The following is an 18,916-nucleotide window of genomic DNA, read 5'->3' as shown; positions in this document are numbered from 1 at the left end:
TGTGTAGTTACTTGCTAAAAGAATAAAAATCAATCTACTGTTAAAATAATAAATAACAAAGCTAAGATAATTAAAAGCCTAGGTTTAAGAGCCTAGGACTCTTAAAAACACAGGTTCTAAAAAAAACAGGGTTGAATGGAGCCGAAACCAGGAGTCTAAGCGGTGTAGGCTACACTTTTTATTAACATAAAAAGTAATCCCAGCCCGGATAGCGAGACTATCCACAGCTTCTGGATAGTCCCGGTCTTTGGGGCGAGCGACAGACCTCCAGAACAAGCTTCAGTCAGTCCGGAACATAAAGACAGGAGAGAAAAGAGACACCCGGCGTCGATGCTAAAGTTAAAACCGGAGGAGAATCCTCAGGGTCTCTAAAAACGGTGTAAAATCCAGTTGTCACCACCTGTGGCTCATCGCTAATCCGTGTAGCGTTTAAGGTCAGCATGTAAAAAAAGACACTACATGCAACTCAGGTAAAATCCAAACAAAGTAAAAAATAAAAACTAGGGCTGGGCGAGTTAACTCGTTAATAATTTAACGCCGATAAATATTTTATTGCGCATTCACGCAGGTTTTATTATTATTTTTTTTATTGTTGTAAAAGTCTGTTGCTCACAGGCTTTTATTATTGTAAAAGTCTGTTGCTCACAGGCTTTTATTTTGTAAAAGTCTGTTGCTGTCTGCTGTGGAACAGGAAAAGAAAGTAATCGGCGGATCCACCAAACATGGAGAAGGGTACGGAACTTTTACTCGGCCATTTTCATTTTAAAGTTCTTCCAGACGGCGGAGTCGACAGAACCAAAATCATCTGTAAACACTGCCAAGTTGAATTGTCTTCTCAGCGTAGTAGTTCCAGTCTAAAATATCACTTAAAGGCAAAACACACAACTGATAGCAGCAAGTCATTCAAGGAAACAGACAGTGGAGCGAGGCTTCTACATAAAAACTACAGAAAGATGCTGATGTTAAAAGTGTGTTTGCACAACAAATGTTATGGCACTTTCATTCATATGGCAGCACATTTAGAATAAAACTAAATGCTAAAAGCTATACACTACTTTTGCGTACAAATGTGATTAATCGCGATTAATCAGGGAAATCATGTGATTAATTAGATTAAACATTTTAATCGTTGCCCAGCCCTAATAAAAACACAAGGGAGTACAACATGTAGTGCAATATATAACCAAAACTCTGGCTAAAACGGTGTCACTGCTCGTGTTTTTTGCTCTCTATGTGTGGTCTATGTAAGCAGTGATGTGTAGATTCATGTCCATCAAGTCACCACAAAGATCCCTAAGAAAGCCTCAGCTTTTCTGCAGTAATTTTGATGCTACAGTCGTTTTGATTGAGGATTACGACCTTTTCAAATAGAGATGAGGATAAGTGAGAGAATCACCACTAAGTCATGATTAACAACTGTTAAGCTTTTCCTTTGCTTGCAGTACAAGTGTCAGAGTGCTCGTAAAAACTCCAGTGGGAACGATGACTGTGAGGTAGGTATAACCCACCCATGGTGTTTGGACAATAATCCCTGTGTTGTGTTGATGTCCCTTTGTGAATATATCAGTTGTTATCTCCTCAGGAGAGTTTGCGCAACGCTGATTTCAGCACCACGTTGACAGTGTTTGGACTGAAGCCAAGATCAGGTACCATCCATTTGTGTTCTTTCATAGTTATTGTCTTCAATTTTTTGCTTTTTCACCCATTTAATTGTCTTGAGTTCATCAGTAGATCTCCTCTTGGAGAAGAGAAAAAAACACCTTGTGCTACTTTCTTTGTCCTCATGTCAACTTATTCAGTTTAGATTTCTGGAGCTCGAGATAAAACAAAAAAATGTCGAAGGTACTCCTCAACGTGTTGAAGCACTGCGTCCATGTGAAAACACAGAGGAGGTATTATTGGGACTGAGGCTCATTGTTTTGCAGTGGGAAAGCTTGACGGTACCTGAAGCCAACATTTTTTCTTAGGTGGAGCCCAGCGTTCTTTCCCTGGAAGTGAGGAAGGTTTTCTGTGGAATTGTTTTGCTCTCTTGCCGTCAAGCTCTATTTGGATGTGTTTAACCCTCGGTGCACAAATGCATCTTATTTCAGTGTGAAATTCAATCATGGAACTCTGCACTCATCTTGATAGGTTTATACCTTTTTTGTTGGAAGGAGTTACTCAATATTTCAGTGTACCAATCAAAGTGCTTTACAGATGCATTAAAACAGTAGAAATAAAAAGCACGATTTAAATATTAAAAAAGCATAAAATAAAATAAAAAAGAAAGAAATAAGAGAAATAGATAAAATCAGTAGTTAAAATGTGAAACTCAAGCTTCAGCTTCAAATGTGAAACTCAGCCTCTCCCAGCTGCCATCAGGTAGAAGGCGAGTTCCACCCTGATCAGGTAACCAGTTTTTGCACGACTTTAGAAAGCAGTTAAAGCTTCGTTATGCTCCCAACTAACTCGTTCTGTCTAATTCTACAAATCTCAGAGTGAATTATCTCTGCTCTGCACATAAAAGAAACATGCAGAGTGAAAGCCCCACTGCACCAGCTCCCTGTCTGTGTCGTATTTTATTATTTCTTATGTTGTCCTTTGTCCTCGGTTTATTTAAATTAGAATTAGATTTTGTAAAATTTGTTAGAGTTGGTTTAAACACGTTGGACTGTGTCACACCGCTACAAAGCTGCTCATAAAACATCTAACAAGGTTTTATAGAACTTTAATTGGTGAAATAACTACAGTTATACAGTATATACCAAGTTAATGATGGTACTGTGCCTGTTGTTGCTTCTATGCCAATGTCATTTAAAGTAGGGTTAGAACCGAAAAGCAAGATTATTTTGATTTTGTACGATTTGGACAGCATGATGCTATCTAATGTAGAACGCCGGGTCTCCAGGAGTACATGTCTCAGAGGGGTGGAAAGATGCAAAAACAGTGATAAAATGTTTTGCTGCAGCCCTGGAATTGCAGATAAATCAGCATGTGTGAAGGGAAATGTGTGTAATACCATGACAACTTCTGGGAACAGCATGGTTACAGAAAACAACACAATAGAGCTGTGTTACGTAGCAATGGCTCCAACCTTTTCTCCTGAAAACAGGGATACTGCACAGATTGTTTGCTTCAATATAATGGATCATTGTGGCCCCACAAGGGAACATTTTCTGGCAGGTTGTATATCCGTTGTTAGTAAGTGCTTCTTCTAAGAAGTACTTCTAGGAACTTGGTTTAGTTTGTGTTTCCCTGTTTGATTTGGAACTCAGAACAGCACCCTATTTATATATTTTCAGCCTTCACAAGAGGAAGCCGGCAGGAGTACACCTCGACGGACCCCAGTTTTACCATGAGGAGGAAGATGGAACACTTGAGAGAGGAACTGGAGCAGATCGGACTGTTACGGCAGGTCAGGCGCCTCGCAGCTTTGTTTACGCCTTTGCATTTTTGCACAAGTCAGTGAGTAATAAAGCCTGCAGAGACGGCCAGATCCTGCTTTTGTTTACTCTGCTGAATGTGAGGACTGAGTGTCTCACTGACAAATGGGCATTTTTATTGTGTGGGTCCTGACTGAATGTTCCTACAATGTGGAGAAAATCCAAACTTCTGAGTCAAACTCGCACAGTGCGGACCCGCCCTGTTTGGTCTCATCTAACTTTGTCGGTCCGTTTTTTTCTATAGCATTATTGTATGTGAAACTTAACTTTTCTCAATTTTCACTTGTTTCTTTACCCTGAGCCTCATTATTTCTGTGACATTGTTTATTTCAAACAGAGCGCTCGGCTGTTGGTGCATTTCAGACCCTACATGAACGCAGTGGTGCTTCATTATGTTACAATATATTGAGTTACGTATCCCATAAACAGACACAGGATCTAAAGTGATAAACAGGACAATGGGCTGTTTTTTGTTGGTGTAATGGACATCGGTCTCCATCCATTTTCTGGGGCTTAAACAAGGTCAAGTTGTGGAGGCAACAGGTCCAGGAGAGAAACCCAGACCTCCCTCTCTCCAGCTCCTCCTGGGGATCCCCAGGCGTTCCCAGGCATGAAAGGATGTACAGTAGAATCCCTCCATCGTGTTCTGGGTCTCCTCTGAATTGGCTGTCTGATAAACCTCCAACAGAAAAGTGACGAGGAGGCACCCTGATCAGAACCGACTCCTTTTGGAGCAGAGGGGCTTGTACTTTTGGAATTTCACTCTATCCACCTGCACGAGCATTAATGTGGCTTTATCATGCAATATTTCAATATACCATCAACAAATTAATCCTGGTGAAGCCATGGTATCACACATAAAGTTTCAAATATGGTTCCTTTACGCAGATCTATATTACTTGTATTCTCTCAAGTCCAGTTCAGTTCAGTTCAGTTCAGTTGACTTTATTAGTACCCGTAGGTAGATTTGTTCTGCAGAGAATAGGAGAAGGCATCTCCCACACCTTATTAACAGACATTAATTTGACAGAGGACAGGTCCAGACAGTACAAAGACAGACATGGCAGGTACTCACAATCCTCACTGAACAGGGTAAAAGTAGATATTGCCCACAAGGCAAGGAACAATAAATAAAGGTTGAAACCAGGCTCAGGGTTTCTATAAATAGAATTAAGTAATAAATAAATTGTAAAATAGGTCTCTGCAGTAAAGTGCGTTCGGTTTTATTTAAAAGACCGACAGCAGCAGGGACAAAGCTGGTCCTATAGCGTGTGGTCCTAGTTCTCGGGACTATGAATCTGCGTCATGGTGGCAGCAGCTGGAACTCACTCGCTGAGGGATGGGAGGCATCATTCAAGATGGAGCTGGAGAGCCGCTGCATCTGCTTCATGTACAGCGACTCCAAGCCCAGCTGTGTTTCCCCAATCAACCGACCTGACCATTTAATAATCTGATTGAGTGAACTCCTTTCTTTTAGGGACAAGTTTCCGAACTATGATGCAAGTGAAAAAGTTCAAATAGATTAGATAAAAGCACGATAAAACAGTGTCATCGTGGTCCTATCAATGTGGAAATGGGATCTGAGTGTCTACTCTGTGTCTTAGGCAGTAAAAGAGATGAACCCTTTTACAGCTGAGAGGTCTGCTCACCAGGCAGCTAAGAAAACCTTAATGAGAAGCTTCTAACTGTAGCACCAGCTCGAGCTAACTGGCAAACTCTTTCAGCTCTTGTTGGCACAATGCATTATGGTCTATTTCTACCGCAGTTTACAGCTTCTGTTCACGACTGTTAGCGTAGCTGAAAAATGGCTTCCTCACGACATAGGTAATATGTGGGCAATTCAAACACAGCGTGGGACTCACCTGATGACTCCATCTTTTCTTACAAAAAACAATGTAAATGTACTTTATTAATACAGCCCTTTACAGACAATCCTTACGATGTACCAAAGTGCCATACAGCAGATAATAAATAAAGAGAAGAATTAGTAAAAACAAATAAAAACAATAAAAGAACAGCAAAAGCAATAAAATACAACAAAATAGAATAAGATAAGTGTCATCATACTATCCATCCATCCATTTTCTATACCGCTGAATCCGTCGGTCGGGTCGCGGGGGGGCTGGAGCCTATCCCAACGGTCAATGGGCGAGAGGCGGGGTACACCCTGGACAGGCCGCCAGTCCATCACAGGTCATCATACTACTGGGTATTAAAAGAAATCCTAAATAAGTAGGTTTTTTTTCTTTTAAACCTGGTCCTTATTTCTGTATTTTGATGATGTCATCCCAGTAGACGCTTGTGTCGAAAGCTTCCTATAAGCCCCCCGATAGCCCCCGATAACAACAACACGGCAGCTCTGAGCTAACAGTGCAATAGTACGCGTTCATTCATTGATTGGTCTTAAAGTATTGGTGAAATAAAGAATAAAAATAAAAATAATTAAAAAAAACTCGAACTTCCCCTTAAACATGGCTAATGGAGGTAAAATGACATTGGCTGTGTTCGAAACCGCATACTACATACTGCATACTGATCAATCAGACAGTATGCAGAGCATTTACTCACAATGCTTTTCGCTCCTGCCCGTGCCGAAATCAGCCGGCCTGAAGCTGATTTCGCTTAAGCTCTAAACTCTGTAAACTTTAGCAACATTTGAAACATTTTCAGGCGAGAAAGTAGTCGTTTAGATCCCCAACGTGTGGAAAATCTGACAAAATACCGGCTATTTACAATTTTGTTCCCACAAATTCAGTGCTGCTAAAGCTAGCCGTAGTGAGCAACGCACTTCCGGTTATTCAATTTTTTTATCATTTCGGTGCCTTGAGAAAGTATCCAAAGCCTCCGTGTTACAGCTGGATTTGATTCATTCTCAAGGTCATGGTCTGTGCTCTTGGGGTTGTTTTCATTGCTCAATGGTTTTAGTTGTTTTTACTCTTTCCAGTCATGTCTCAGTTATTCGATGTCCTTAACCTTTTTCAAGGTTCGGTTGTCCAAGATGACGTGAAACAAAGTTTGGCTGTTTTCCAAGGTACTGAGGTCTTTCAATCTCAATGAAATCATTGTTACGGCTGATGAGAAATCACTCTTCTTTTGTATCCAAGGAAACGGTCCTTAACTGGAAATGCTGTTCCCAGCAAAATGATTCAACCCACATTGTAAAGGATTTTCCATGCAATGGCATATTTTCTGCTGGGTACTGTATAAGTGGGGTCGAATGGAACAAGCTGCAGAGAACAAGCTCAACTTTAACATTTGTTGACCTCAATGAGAACTCGAAATCCATGATATCCATGAATTGTTACATTGTTAGTGCCTTTTTGTTGCATTACAACCGAGAATTTCACTAAAATGAGCCAAACTGGTGGAGTGGAATTAGAAAAAGATTGTGAATTTCCTAAAAATTCAGAAAAATGTAAATTGTGCATGCAAATGCATTAAAAAGTTAAAAAAAATCTGCTTTTCGGTCACGGTTTATGATTTCGTGCCGCCGTTTACCGTCATAAATCGCAGAATTAGCTCAGTTAAAGGTGGGGTATGAGATCTTGGAAAAACGGTACCTGCAAGCTATATTTTTGAAAATAAACAACCTTGCCTCTCCCTTCTAACCTGACTCACGCCCTCTGGTATTCGCAGGAAAGGGAACGCCCCCGCGTGTAGTTGGTGAACGCAGCCAGATGACGTGAGTCAGGTTATCTCCCTTCAGCCCACCCCTCCAAACCACGCCTTCAAAACACATGAACGAGTCACGAGTCTGGGGAGGGGAGAGGGGGGCTGACGGTTAATTTGCGTGTCAGAATCCAATAGAACTAACTTTCATCATTACTTCTATTGGTCAGACATTTCCTCTTGCTACACCCTCTACAATGGACTAAAATATAATTTTTTTTCTCCAAACATTCTATTTTAGTGGGTGCAATGGGATCGTGAGGAGGTTTTCAGACAATATAATAAAAAATGCTCCAGAAAACATCTCATACCCCACCTTTAAGTCCACTCGTGTGACACATAAAATGAACTTTTTTTTTGCCATAACAGGAAATGACACCTGCTGTGCAAACCAAGTAATATTTTGTAAGTAAATATAGGAAGATTTTGAGGATTCTTCTGGAGAATTAAGACTGGGAGGCTATCATTGTCTCAATATCTCAACACTTTTTACACGATGGTTGAATCAATATGAACGTTACATAGTTGTGGTTAAAACATCTGGCAGCAGCACAGAGTCTTCCTGATAAATGCTTCACTTTGACATCTGAGATGTGTTTTGGAAAATAGATATTGAAAGCATTTAGATCTGGTTGTGTTACCATGGTGATCTTGTTGAAATGAAGGAAACTCTTTTGAAACAAGTACATGCCTTTTGTTGGGTGAAAAGGAGCAAAACAAAAGTAAAAACAAGTTTAGGAGAAGAAGGAAGAAGTAGAAAAAGAACAAAAGGGCTATTCATCTGAAAGAAACAGCCCATTGTTCATTTAAAGTTACGAGGAAAGCAAAGTAGCGAGTGTGCATTTAACACCACATGGTAGACGAATGACTTCTGCAGAGCTCCTCACAAAATACTACTTTGAATTTGGTTTGGCAAACAAAAGTTATTCTCCTTTCTACCTGAACTGCGTGTCACATCTGCTTCCTGTTTCTGATTTGGAGATGTATGACAACAGACCTGCAGTCAGATAAGCTGAGATCTAACCACCCAGGCGTAGCATCTGGGTGGTGACTGTCTTCCCACCCTCATGTACACAAGCAAACATGTTTGCTGTACGGTGGTGCACAATATTAAGATATGTAATCTTGCCACAGATCAGTGGTTTGTTGTGACTGTGACGTACTCACCTGACTGATGTTCCCGTGAACTTTGAGTGAAAATCAAACTCCCCTTGTTGTCAGAGGACGGTGACGCCATCATGTCTTTGTTTCTGTGTGTGCAGAACATTGAGTCCAGGCTGAAGGTGCTGCTTCCAGACGATGTTGGAGCGGCTCTGATGGACGGGGTCGTCCTTTGCCACTTAGCCAATCACATTTGTCCTCGGTCCGTTGCCAGCATTCATGTGCCATCGCCTGCAGTGGTAAGTGAACCGAAATGTGTAAAAAGAAGTTATAAAGGCTGCATGAGCTGTGTTCACACGGACCACTTTCATCTTTAACCTAAATTTCATTTCTTTTCTAACAATTCTGTAAATTCAGACGATCTCTAAGGTCTCTAAGGACGGGTTGTGCTGTGAACTCTGTTTATAGGATGGGCTGCAGAGTTGGCAGCAGAAACTCATGAATCATTGGCAGGGTGCTTTTTTTCTCCTTCTTTATCTTGATGTTTTAGCAGATATTTACGTAGCTTGGCCCACTTTTGATGTCTGATTCAATCCTTTGGGGCATGTAAACAAACAACTTGTCAGATTGCTTTTTTTCACTTTCCATATAATCACATTTGCATATATCATCAGTTTGAATGTAAACATGACTTTGCTTGTATATAATCCTCAAATCGCCACCGTATAATACTGCATTACCTTTCCATGCTTAAGTGTTTTCCTCCATAATATTTAAAACATTACACATGATTAACTAACTGATTGATGTTATGACTTCCAGCCAAAGCTGAGCATGGCAAAGTGTCGCAGGAATGTTGAAAACTTCTTGGATGCCTGTAAGAAGCTCGGTGTTCCACAGGTAATACATTTTAACACGCACCGTTTCTCATTTCAATGCGGCTAACGCTGTACATATTATTATGTCTTTTTTTTCTTTTCATACGACTGTTAAGATGTTTTATTATTAATTATTGAATTCTGGACAGACTGAGTGATACTGAATGTCAGAGCTCTGCAAGTTATGTCATGCTTTCACTGGTTGGGTGTGTACCTCTTACTGATGGAAGTCTCTTAAAGGAGAAGTTCGTTTTTTTTTTTTTTAACCTGGTCCTTATTTCTGTATTTCGATGATGTCATCCCAGTAGACGCTTGTGTCGAAAGCTTCCTATAAGCCCCCTGATAGCCCCCGATAACAACAACACGGCAGCTCTGAGCTAACAGTGCAATAGTACGCGTTCATTCATTGATTGGTCTTAAAGTATTGGTGAAATAAAGACAAATATAGCCTTATTTAGAGGCTGTATTGTCTCTGCCCTGTTCTCTCCCGTTATATGGATATACGCGGATCTCCAGTGATCTAAATATCTTCCGAAGGATGCCGACTTTCACCAAACTGTTATCGGTGAGTAGATGAACGTGTTTTATGCCAGAAATAAGGTCCAGGTTTAAAAAAAACTCGAACTTCCCCTTAAACATGGCTAATGGAGGTAAAATGACATTGGCTGTGTTCGAAACCGCATACTACATACTGCATACTGCATACTGATCAATCAGACAGTATGCAGAGCATTTACTCACAATGCTTTTCGCTCCTCCCCGAGCCGAAATCAGCCGGCCTGAAGCTGATTTCGCTTAAGCTCTAAACTCTGTAAACTTTAGCATCATTTGAAACATTTTCAGGCGAGAAAGTAGTCGTTTAGATGCCCAACGTGTTGAAAATCTGACAAAATACCGGCTATTTACAATTTTGTTCCCACAAATTCGGCGCTGCTAAAGCTAGCCGTAGTGAGCAACGCACTTCCGGTTATTTTCACAAAATAAAATACCCGTTGACTTTTATCATAGGGAAAGCCTTTACGATACAATTGGTGCTTTTGTTTTAAAAACAGGAAGTGAACCTACCCTCGTTGTAGCGAGCTTTAAACTGCCATTTTGATAGGAAATGACGATCGGCGACGTCAAGTTACGTTGCATCTTGGGTAGTTTGAGTATGAGTAGTAACCTCATGATGCATGCTCAACATTTCGGGGAATCTATTATGCATCTGGGAAAAAAGTCAGTATGAGTAGTATGCGGACAGTATTTACAGTCCTGCTCCCACACCTGTCATATTTTGTCCCGCTCCCGCCCGCATTTCCCGCATTATTCAGACGTGCGCGTTACTTCTCACGGAAGTTCTTGTCATTGGCTTGAGGAAAGAAACATGATCTTAGCTGCGCACACCACTGTCCGATCCTTCACGGGGGGCACATAGTGCAGGAGCGCATTAGATGGCACAAGCAGCTGAGGCTTTACAGCAATAAGCATACCCAACATACCTACCAAAATCTACCGTGAGTATTAAGAATAATACATTGTACATATGTTATATGCCACTCCTCACACATTTCCATTCTTGGAAGTAAAAGTATATATTTTTAGTTAATATGATTTTAAACAGCGTGATGGAGCCCCGCCCCCTACTTTGAGTGGATTTGAGCATAAATATAAGCCTACAGCTCATGTTACATTTATTTAAATGCAAACAAGTGGAATGAAAACAATATGTGTTATTAATTACCCTACCTTTTCTAAACCCAGAATGTTGAAAATGTAACATGTAATCCAATTATTATTTAAGTAGGTTAACCATGCCCTGTCCCTCGTCGTTGTGCAATGCGCATCTCCTGAATAAAAGGAGAGATGGATCGCACTTTTGAACTTCTTTTAGTTAGGCTTTATTTCTTCTCAGTTGTTTTCAGCAGCAGGAGATCATTATAGCGTTTATGTTTAACACGTTTTTAGTTAGCGGGACTGCAGCTTATCACCGCTCCTGCACTGGGCACTCCCCCTGCCGCCCGCGCCCACAATGAGCTTTCAAAATGTGTCCCGCGCCGCACTGCTTTGTGTTGGGTCCCGCGAGTCCTGCGGGACTCCCGCGGGAGTGCAGGGCTCTAGTATCCGGTTTCGAACTCAGCCCTTGTTTGTATTATTGCCTGTCAGACTGTCAGAGTCTAGGTACTCAACAGGTAATTACTGGTAGAAAGCCACACCTATTCTTTTTGTTGCATGCAACTGATGAAAGACATGTCTGTGCAAACTCAGGACAGGCTGTGTCTGCCGCATCACATCCTGGAGGAGCGTGGTCTGGTGAAGGTGGGCATCACCGTCCAGGCTCTGCTGGACCTGTCACCATCCAACTCCACACATCTTTCCTCCGATTGACACAAGTCCGACTGTTGCACTGGGCCTGCCGTTTCTTCCAAGCCCGAACCTTGACACCATTGCCAGGGACCAGAGACCCCCCCCTCAGGGTGAGGACCCGGTGGCTCGTGGCTTTTTGGGGAGTCTGCTCCTGGCTGGCTGAAACAGGAGACAGTGTGTTGACGTCTCTCCTTTAATGATGTCAGCGAGCAGCAAAGCAGCGTCCATCAAATGATCACTTGTGTCCCGTTCTTTGCTTCTGGGGTCATCGTGTCTGCGTGTGGACTTATAACGAGGCCGCGCATTTCCCGAACTGCACGGTTATAACCCAGATATGACTGGCTGACTGCATTTCTGTGCTGGCATTGCACACCGGCAGTGAAGACATAACTGGCACATAACTCACTCTTTTACTGAGGAGGACTGAGCTGTCTTGCCTTGCAGCTTTTTTTTGTTTACCCATGAAGTTTTATTTGGTCCTTTCTTAAGGGCTTTTCATTATGTTCATACTTTTTCTTTCCAGCAGCCAAGCCTGAATGAAGTACAGATTCATTCTGTGCCGCATTTGAGGGCGAGTTGCAAGGTAGCAACTTTTTTATTTGGTGCAGTCTGGTAGAAATTTGACCCGTTTTGCTGAATTTCTGCTGTGGTTTCAGCAGCACAGGTTTCAAACCCTGAGCAACTGTGTGCTGAAGTGTTTTCTCTCACAAACCTGCATGCACCTGCATGGTAAGGGACATTTGACCACTGTGATAAAGCACGGCGCCCTGTTTTATAGCGAGTGTAAAGCCTTTTTGTTCTTTCCTTTAACCTCAGCTGAAACATGTTAGCATTGTATATGCTTTTGAGCGGGTGTGTCTGAGTGGTGTGCTTCTGAATCCTAAAAGATTTCAGTGACACTCGGAGACAATCACTTCTGCAAAGTTTACACTCTCTGCATCTTACCGCCAGCCCAGCCTGCTGCACATTCTGTTGGACACATTGCTTTATTTCAGGGAAATTGAATTATTTCTGTATTTATCACTTAATATTCACTCACCGGCCACTTTAGGTTGGATTCCTCTTTTGCCTTCAGAACTGCCTTAATTGTTCGTGGCATAGATTCAACAAGGTGTTGGAAACATTCCTCAGAGATTTTGCTCCATATTGACATGACAGCATCATTCAGTCTATGCAGATTTGTCGGCTATTTCCTGTTCCACCACATCCCAAAGCTGCTCTGTTAGCCTGAGATCTGGTGACAACAGTGAACTCATTGTCGTGTTCATGTCACATGAGGCGATTTGAGCTTTGTGCATTATCCCGTCATCTTCAGAAGATGGGTACACTGTGGTTATAGAGGGATGGACATGGTCAGCAACAGTACTCAGGTAGGCTGTGCATTTAAACAATGCTCCGTTGGTACTAAAGTGTGCCATGAAAATATCCCCCACACCATTACACCACCAGCCTGAATCCTCGACACATACAAGGCAGGCTATGCTTTCATGTTCTTACGCCAAATTCTGACCCGACCATCTGAATCCTACCAGACTCGTCTGACCAGGCAACATTTTTACATCTACAAGAGCAGCCGAGAAGGGGAATTAGCTCAGGTGGTAGCTTCTCCAGGAGGCCTTTAACCCTTTCTGCTCCGTCTGTAATCTGAGAACTGGACTGAGAGGAATAATCTGAAGCCCCTTTTCGCACATGAGATACGGAAACCTAAATGTCTTCATTGACTGTTAAAGCAGCTGCATTCAGTGGCTGAAGCAGTTTCCTCTCCTTCTTTGAACTCAAACTCTGAGAGAAAGAGTGACGCTGAGCTGCAGCTGCGTATCGAAGGTGAAACCAAGGAGGAAGAAAGTTATTTGTCCAATTTTGATGAAAATTGTTGCCTCAGTTTCCTGTTGTTAGCTGACAGGAGCGGCCCCCGGTGTGGTCTCATGCTGCTGCAGCCCATCTTCCTCACGGTTCCACGTGCGTTCAGATGTGGTGTTCTGCATTCCTTGGTTGGAACGAGTGCTTATTTGAGTTACTGTTGCCTCCAGTCTGCCCATTCTCCTCTAACCTCTCACAGCAACAAGGCATTTTCACTGGATATTTTCTCTGTAAACCCCAGAGATGGTTGTGGGTGAAAATCCCAGCAGATCAGCAGTTTCTGACACACTCAAAGCAGCCCGTCTGGCACCAACAACCATGCCATGTTCAAAGTCACTTAAATCCCCTTTCTTCCCCATTCTGATGTTCGGGTTGAACTTCAGCGGGTCGTCATCCCCATGTCTAGATGCCCAAATGCATTGAGCTGCTGTCCTGTGATTGGCTGATTAGCTGTTTGTCTTAACAAGCAATTGAACAGGTGTACCTGATAAAATGGCCGGTGAGTGTATGTTGTTGCTTTTTTTATCTATACCCTACCTTTTTAGCTGTTATTCGTGTTTTCTGGATGCTCCCATCGCTGGCTCTGTCGCTGAGTTGTTGACGACTCAGAGCTCAGATTACTGCAGCTTAAGACAGTCAAACCCTGCAAAATAAAGAAAAAACACAACCAAATATAATGATAGGCTGCAAATGGCAGAGTGTGACGGAAATGTTCCCTGGGAGCACAAAGGAGGGATGGACACGGCTGCTGCATGTTTGCAGTACACCTCTGATGCTTCGCTGTCTTCAGTAACTGTAGAAATCTCACACAGTTGTGACAAACATGTCCCAGCATCCCTCTGTTACACAAACAGTTCTCCCTCAGACACAGAACTATGCATTAATTGCAGGTAAGAATGATGGGCATGCAGCCCAAAAGATGATGTTGGCAGCTGTTTGATTTTATAGCCGGTATTAAACCGTCAAACAACAGAGAAACTTACTTTGTGCTGCACTGAAGAACTCTGATTTGTGGGACGCCACCTGACTCACACACAGCACATCGTTGCTGTGTTCTGGATAAAGGCATGTGTGAATAAAACTGAAGAATATCCTTCCAATGAATCTTATCCAGTTAAGAAATCTCAAATCTGCTAAATCTCTGGTGGGCATTAGTTTAAGCAGCTTAAACTAACTAAAGCAGCTAAAAGATCCAAGGATGTCAGGATCTTGTACCATTTCAGGCCCTTGAAAGTCAACAAATATGCAGCCTTATAACATCTGCAACATGACACGTGCCTTAGAGGAGGGATATATATATATACTGTATATATGTGTATATTAGGGCTGGGCGAGTTAACTCGTTATTATCGCGTTAACTCTGTAATTATTTAACGCCGATAAATATTTTATCGCGCATTAACGCAGTTGTTTTTTATTATTATTATTATTATTTTTTTTTTTTAAATGTATTTTATTATTGTAAAAATCTGTTGCTCACAGGCTTTTATTTTGTAAAAGTCTGTTGCTGTCTGCTGTGGAACCGGAAAAGAAAGTAATCGGCAGATCCACCAAACATGGAGAAGGGTACGGAACTTTTACTCGGCCATTTTCATTTGAAAGTTCTTCCAGACGGCGGAGTCGACAGAACCAAAGTCATCTGTAAACACTGCCATGTTGAATTGTCTTCTCAGCGTAGTAGTTCCAGTCTAAAATATCACTTAAAGGCAAAACACACAACTGATAGCAGCAAGTCATTCAAGGAAACAGACAGTGGAGCGAGGCTTCTACATAAAAACTACAGAAAGATGCTGATGTTAAAAGTGTGTTTGCACAACAAATGTTATGGCACTTTCATTCATATGGCAGCAAATTTAGAATAAAACTAAATGCTAAAGGCTATACACTACTTTTTTGGATTTTGCGTACAAATGGGATTAATCGTGATTAATTAGGGAAATCATGTGATTAATTAAATTAAAAATTTTAATCGTTGCCCTGCCCTAGTGTATATATATATATGTATCATTTTTCTAAATTTGTTTATCTTTGAAATACATTTATGAAATTCTCTGTTCATGTTTTTATTTTTAATAATTAGAGTTGAAGCTTCTCCCTTCATTGTACAAGGTGCTTCAGATTTTTAACACAAGGAGCCTCTCTGCTGCAGAGAGTCCAACAAAGCTCCGTGGCCGTGGTAACACGATATCACGGCTTTGCGTATAAATAGCAGGCCTTCTAAGGTACACTTTGCGTATCAGAATCTTCTTGCATAATTTTGCAGCGTTCAAGTGCTTGTTAAATGGCTTCCTAAAAATTTTTTTAAAAAAAAGGGCCTTTCGAAAGACTTGTGCTTGAGGTTTGGCACGAAATACAAAATCAAGCTTATGTTTGTTATTGCTCCGGATTTGATTATACAAAAACCTCACCTGTTGTGAAGTAGTCCGATCTCTCAGTTAGATTAGTGTTCCAGAGCAGAGGGAGAAAAAAAAACAATGAAAAGCTTTCAGTTTATCAGCCCTTAGAGTCTAAGGTCAACAGGAGGCACCATCATCCAATCCAAACCAAATCTGATGTAAAATGGAGAAACTGAGCGGACAGCTGAACCTAAACTTTGGGACTTTCGTGTTTTTCGACACTCTGCTTGTGGTCATTGTTTGGAAGTTGTTTTATGATCCAAACCAACAACAGAAACCAACACATTTATGAGTCAAAGCAGGATGAGGTGCTCACTGTAACACCACAAAGCTGATACTTCGTGGCTGAGTCATTCATAAATGGTTCCGTTGCGGTTTGCATTGGGTGAGAGAGGATTTTTCAGACAAGGTTGAATTGTGTTAGTGGAGAAGAATGACGTAAGAAGTTAAAGTTCACTAAAGGCAGGTCAAACTGAAGCATAAATCTGACTAAAGGAAGCCTGGCTGTGTACCAACATGCAGCTGCTATTAACTGCTATTACTGCTGTTCACTCAGCACATCCCACGCACTGAACACCCTTTGTGACACCGTCTCACCCTCAGGTGGGGCTTTCCAGACAAGGACCAACCTTGTATATATTTGTTTCTTATATCCTTAGTAACGCTACGTGAAAGGCGTGTCGTCTCTCATGCAGTCTTGCAGTTTCAGTTCACTTTTGTGATGTCGTTGGCACCTGTTCCCTCTGTCATTCACATACTTTCTGGCTGCGGAGTTCAGCGAAGTGTTGAAATTCCAATTAAAGTTTATAATGTTTTTTTGTTGTGACACGTGGGCGTGGGACGCCGCCACCAACAATCCTTCAATTGTTTGCAGCTCTAAAGGGATGAGACCTGTTGAGCAAAACAACCCTGACCTATGTTAACTGACTGATGTAGTTATGTTATGTTTTTGTTAAGCCTGCTTCATTGTGTGAGTTAAAGATATGCAGGTGCCATTATCCGATGTGCAGATAGATGTCTATAAAAACACACACGTGGCGCTTGTGCAGGCCTGAGTTAAAAGAAAGAAAAAGGTGGCCTGTGTTGATCGTCATATTGATCTTAATGTCATAAACTGTACTGTGAGTCTGTATACATAACAGGTGTCGCATCAAGTCACTTCAAAACAAAAACCACATCTGTTGACATAAGCTTACAATCCAGAGCTCAGCTGTAAGTATAAAACCTTGAGGGTTTTCTGGAATATTTAAAACTGCCCATGGAAGCCTTTTATTTTCTCAGCCTCAGAAGTAACGAGAAACATGAAATAAAAAACAGTTTGAGAGATTCAACTCTGGTCTTTTACTGTAAATCAGTCACGGCAGACCCTGAAAGATCCGTTTTAGCTGATTGGAAGAGGCGGATATCATTAAGTATGCAGCTGCTATTGGTCAAATATGAGTGGCTGTCCTTTAATTACATGTATATATCTGCTATTATTTATTAACACTGTGTTTTATCTCGAGATTAGTTGAGCGGGTATAACAAAGAAGGAATGTTGATGAGGCAACAGAATGTGTTAGCATGGCTCTGGAGGAAAATGCACAATATTCCCTTTATAACACACTTACTGAACAGGTTGACATTTCCATGGCAAATCATTTCTACAGACGGTTATGCTAATGCTACTTTTGGGTTACTTTGGGCTACTATTTTGTCCTTTTTGATGATTTTACAGCTCATGATCTCATCCGGGCAGAATCAGTGAAACAGTGAGTCGTGTCTAAATACTACACTGCCAAGACAATTCAAAGTCATGTACATAATCTTTTTGTATTGTAAAACTAGTCTATTGCATGCAAGACTACCGAATGACTGAAGCTGAACTTCTGTACATACAGTCTGTATAAAATCCAACGTTTTCTTAAGAAAAAAAAAAACAAAACGTGATCAATGTAAAATAAAGTCAAACTCTTTGCAACTCTGGCTGTTTTTATTGTTTTTATTGTTTTTATTGGCTCTGATCAGCAGGGAACCTTTTGATTGAATGCCGAGTTACTATGTGTTGGACTGTGTTGGACTGTCTTCAAGTTGTGATTCATTGATTCTATTAAGCTGACAAAAGAAATCTTGCCACAAACATCAAAATATTATGATGAGATTATTAGACAGAAGCAACCACATGGTGAGAATCGGTGGTTCCTGCAGGCAAGTTTTAGCAAGAATCCCTGACAGCTCAAATAACTTTTTTATAGGGCTGGGCGAGTTAACTCGTTCATTATTTAACACCAATGCATTTTTTATCGTGCATTTTTATTTTTTATTTTTTATTTATTTTTTTTATTTTTTTATTTCAGGCTTTTATTTTGTAAAAGTCTGTTGCTCACAGGCTTTTATTTTGTAAAAGTCTGTTGCTGTCGGCTACGGAACCGGAAAAGAAAGTAATCGGCGGATCCACCAAACATGGAGAAGGGTACGGAACTTTTACTCGGCCATTTTCATTTGAAAGTTCTTCCAGACGGCGGAGTCGACAGAACCAAAGTCATCTGTAAACTCTGCCAAGTTGAATTGTCTTCTCACCGTAGTAGTTCCAGTCTAAAATATCACTTAAAGGCAAAACACACAACTGATAGCAGCAAGTCATTCAAGGAAACAGACAGTGGAGCGAGGCTTCTACATAAAAACTACAGAAAGATGGTGATGTTAAAAGTGTGTTTGCACAACAAATGTTATGGCACTTTCATTCATATGGCAGCACATTTAAAATAAAACTAAATGCTAAAGGCTATACACTACTTTTGAATTAATTTTTGGATTTTGCGTACAAATGCGATTAATCGTGATTAATCGCATGTGATTAAATAGATAAAAAATTTTAATCGTTGCCCAGCCCTAATAAAAACACAAGCGAGTACAACATGCAGTGCAATATACAACCAAAACTTGGGCTAAAACAGTGTCGCTGCTCGTATTTTTTGCTCTCCGTGTGTGGGATATGTAAGCAGTGATGTGTAGATACATGTCCATCAAGTCGTTGCACAGCCCTACTTTTTTAGTCATAGAGTTGACTCAAATGTATTTTTTCGAGAACGTGAGCCACCCCTAATTTGTTTATCCGTTGCCAGGGAAATGGGTGCAGCAAAAATAAATTATGATATGATTTATAGGGCAAAAAGAGAGTTTGTTCAGTTCTGAGCAGCTTTAAAGTGAATATCTGCTCTGAGCTCCTTTCTCCTCCAACACAGCCTGGACCCTCTCAGACAGC

General features: G+C 41.2%; 1 protein-coding gene across 2 annotated transcripts in view; it reads left to right on the top strand.

Moving 5' to 3' along the window:
• The window catches only part of lrch2 (leucine-rich repeats and calponin homology (CH) domain containing 2), a 37,305-nt gene extending 21,979 nt beyond the window's left edge, over positions 1-15,326 (top strand). For both annotated transcript variants that reach the window (XM_075487786.1, XM_075487785.1), the window contains 6 exons: positions 1,443-1,493; positions 1,583-1,646; positions 3,282-3,394; positions 8,354-8,491; positions 9,015-9,092; positions 11,318-15,326. In XM_075487786.1, coding sequence (XP_075343901.1) covers positions 1,443-1,493; positions 1,583-1,646; positions 3,282-3,394; positions 8,354-8,491; positions 9,015-9,092; positions 11,318-11,437 — 564 coding nt within the window. In that variant the 3' untranslated portion in view covers positions 11,438-15,326. The remainder of the gene's footprint in view (positions 1-1,442; positions 1,494-1,582; positions 1,647-3,281; positions 3,395-8,353; positions 8,492-9,014; positions 9,093-11,317) is intronic.
• Positions 15,327-18,916: the final 3,590 nt, after the last annotated feature.

This window comes from Odontesthes bonariensis, chromosome 16 (genome assembly GCF_027942865.1).
Source record: "Odontesthes bonariensis isolate fOdoBon6 chromosome 16, fOdoBon6.hap1, whole genome shotgun sequence".
Lineage (NCBI taxonomy): Eukaryota > Metazoa > Chordata > Actinopteri > Atheriniformes > Atherinopsidae > Odontesthes > Odontesthes bonariensis.
The sequence above is the reverse complement of the archived record's forward strand: the minus strand, read 5'-3'. Positions and strand labels throughout refer to the sequence as shown.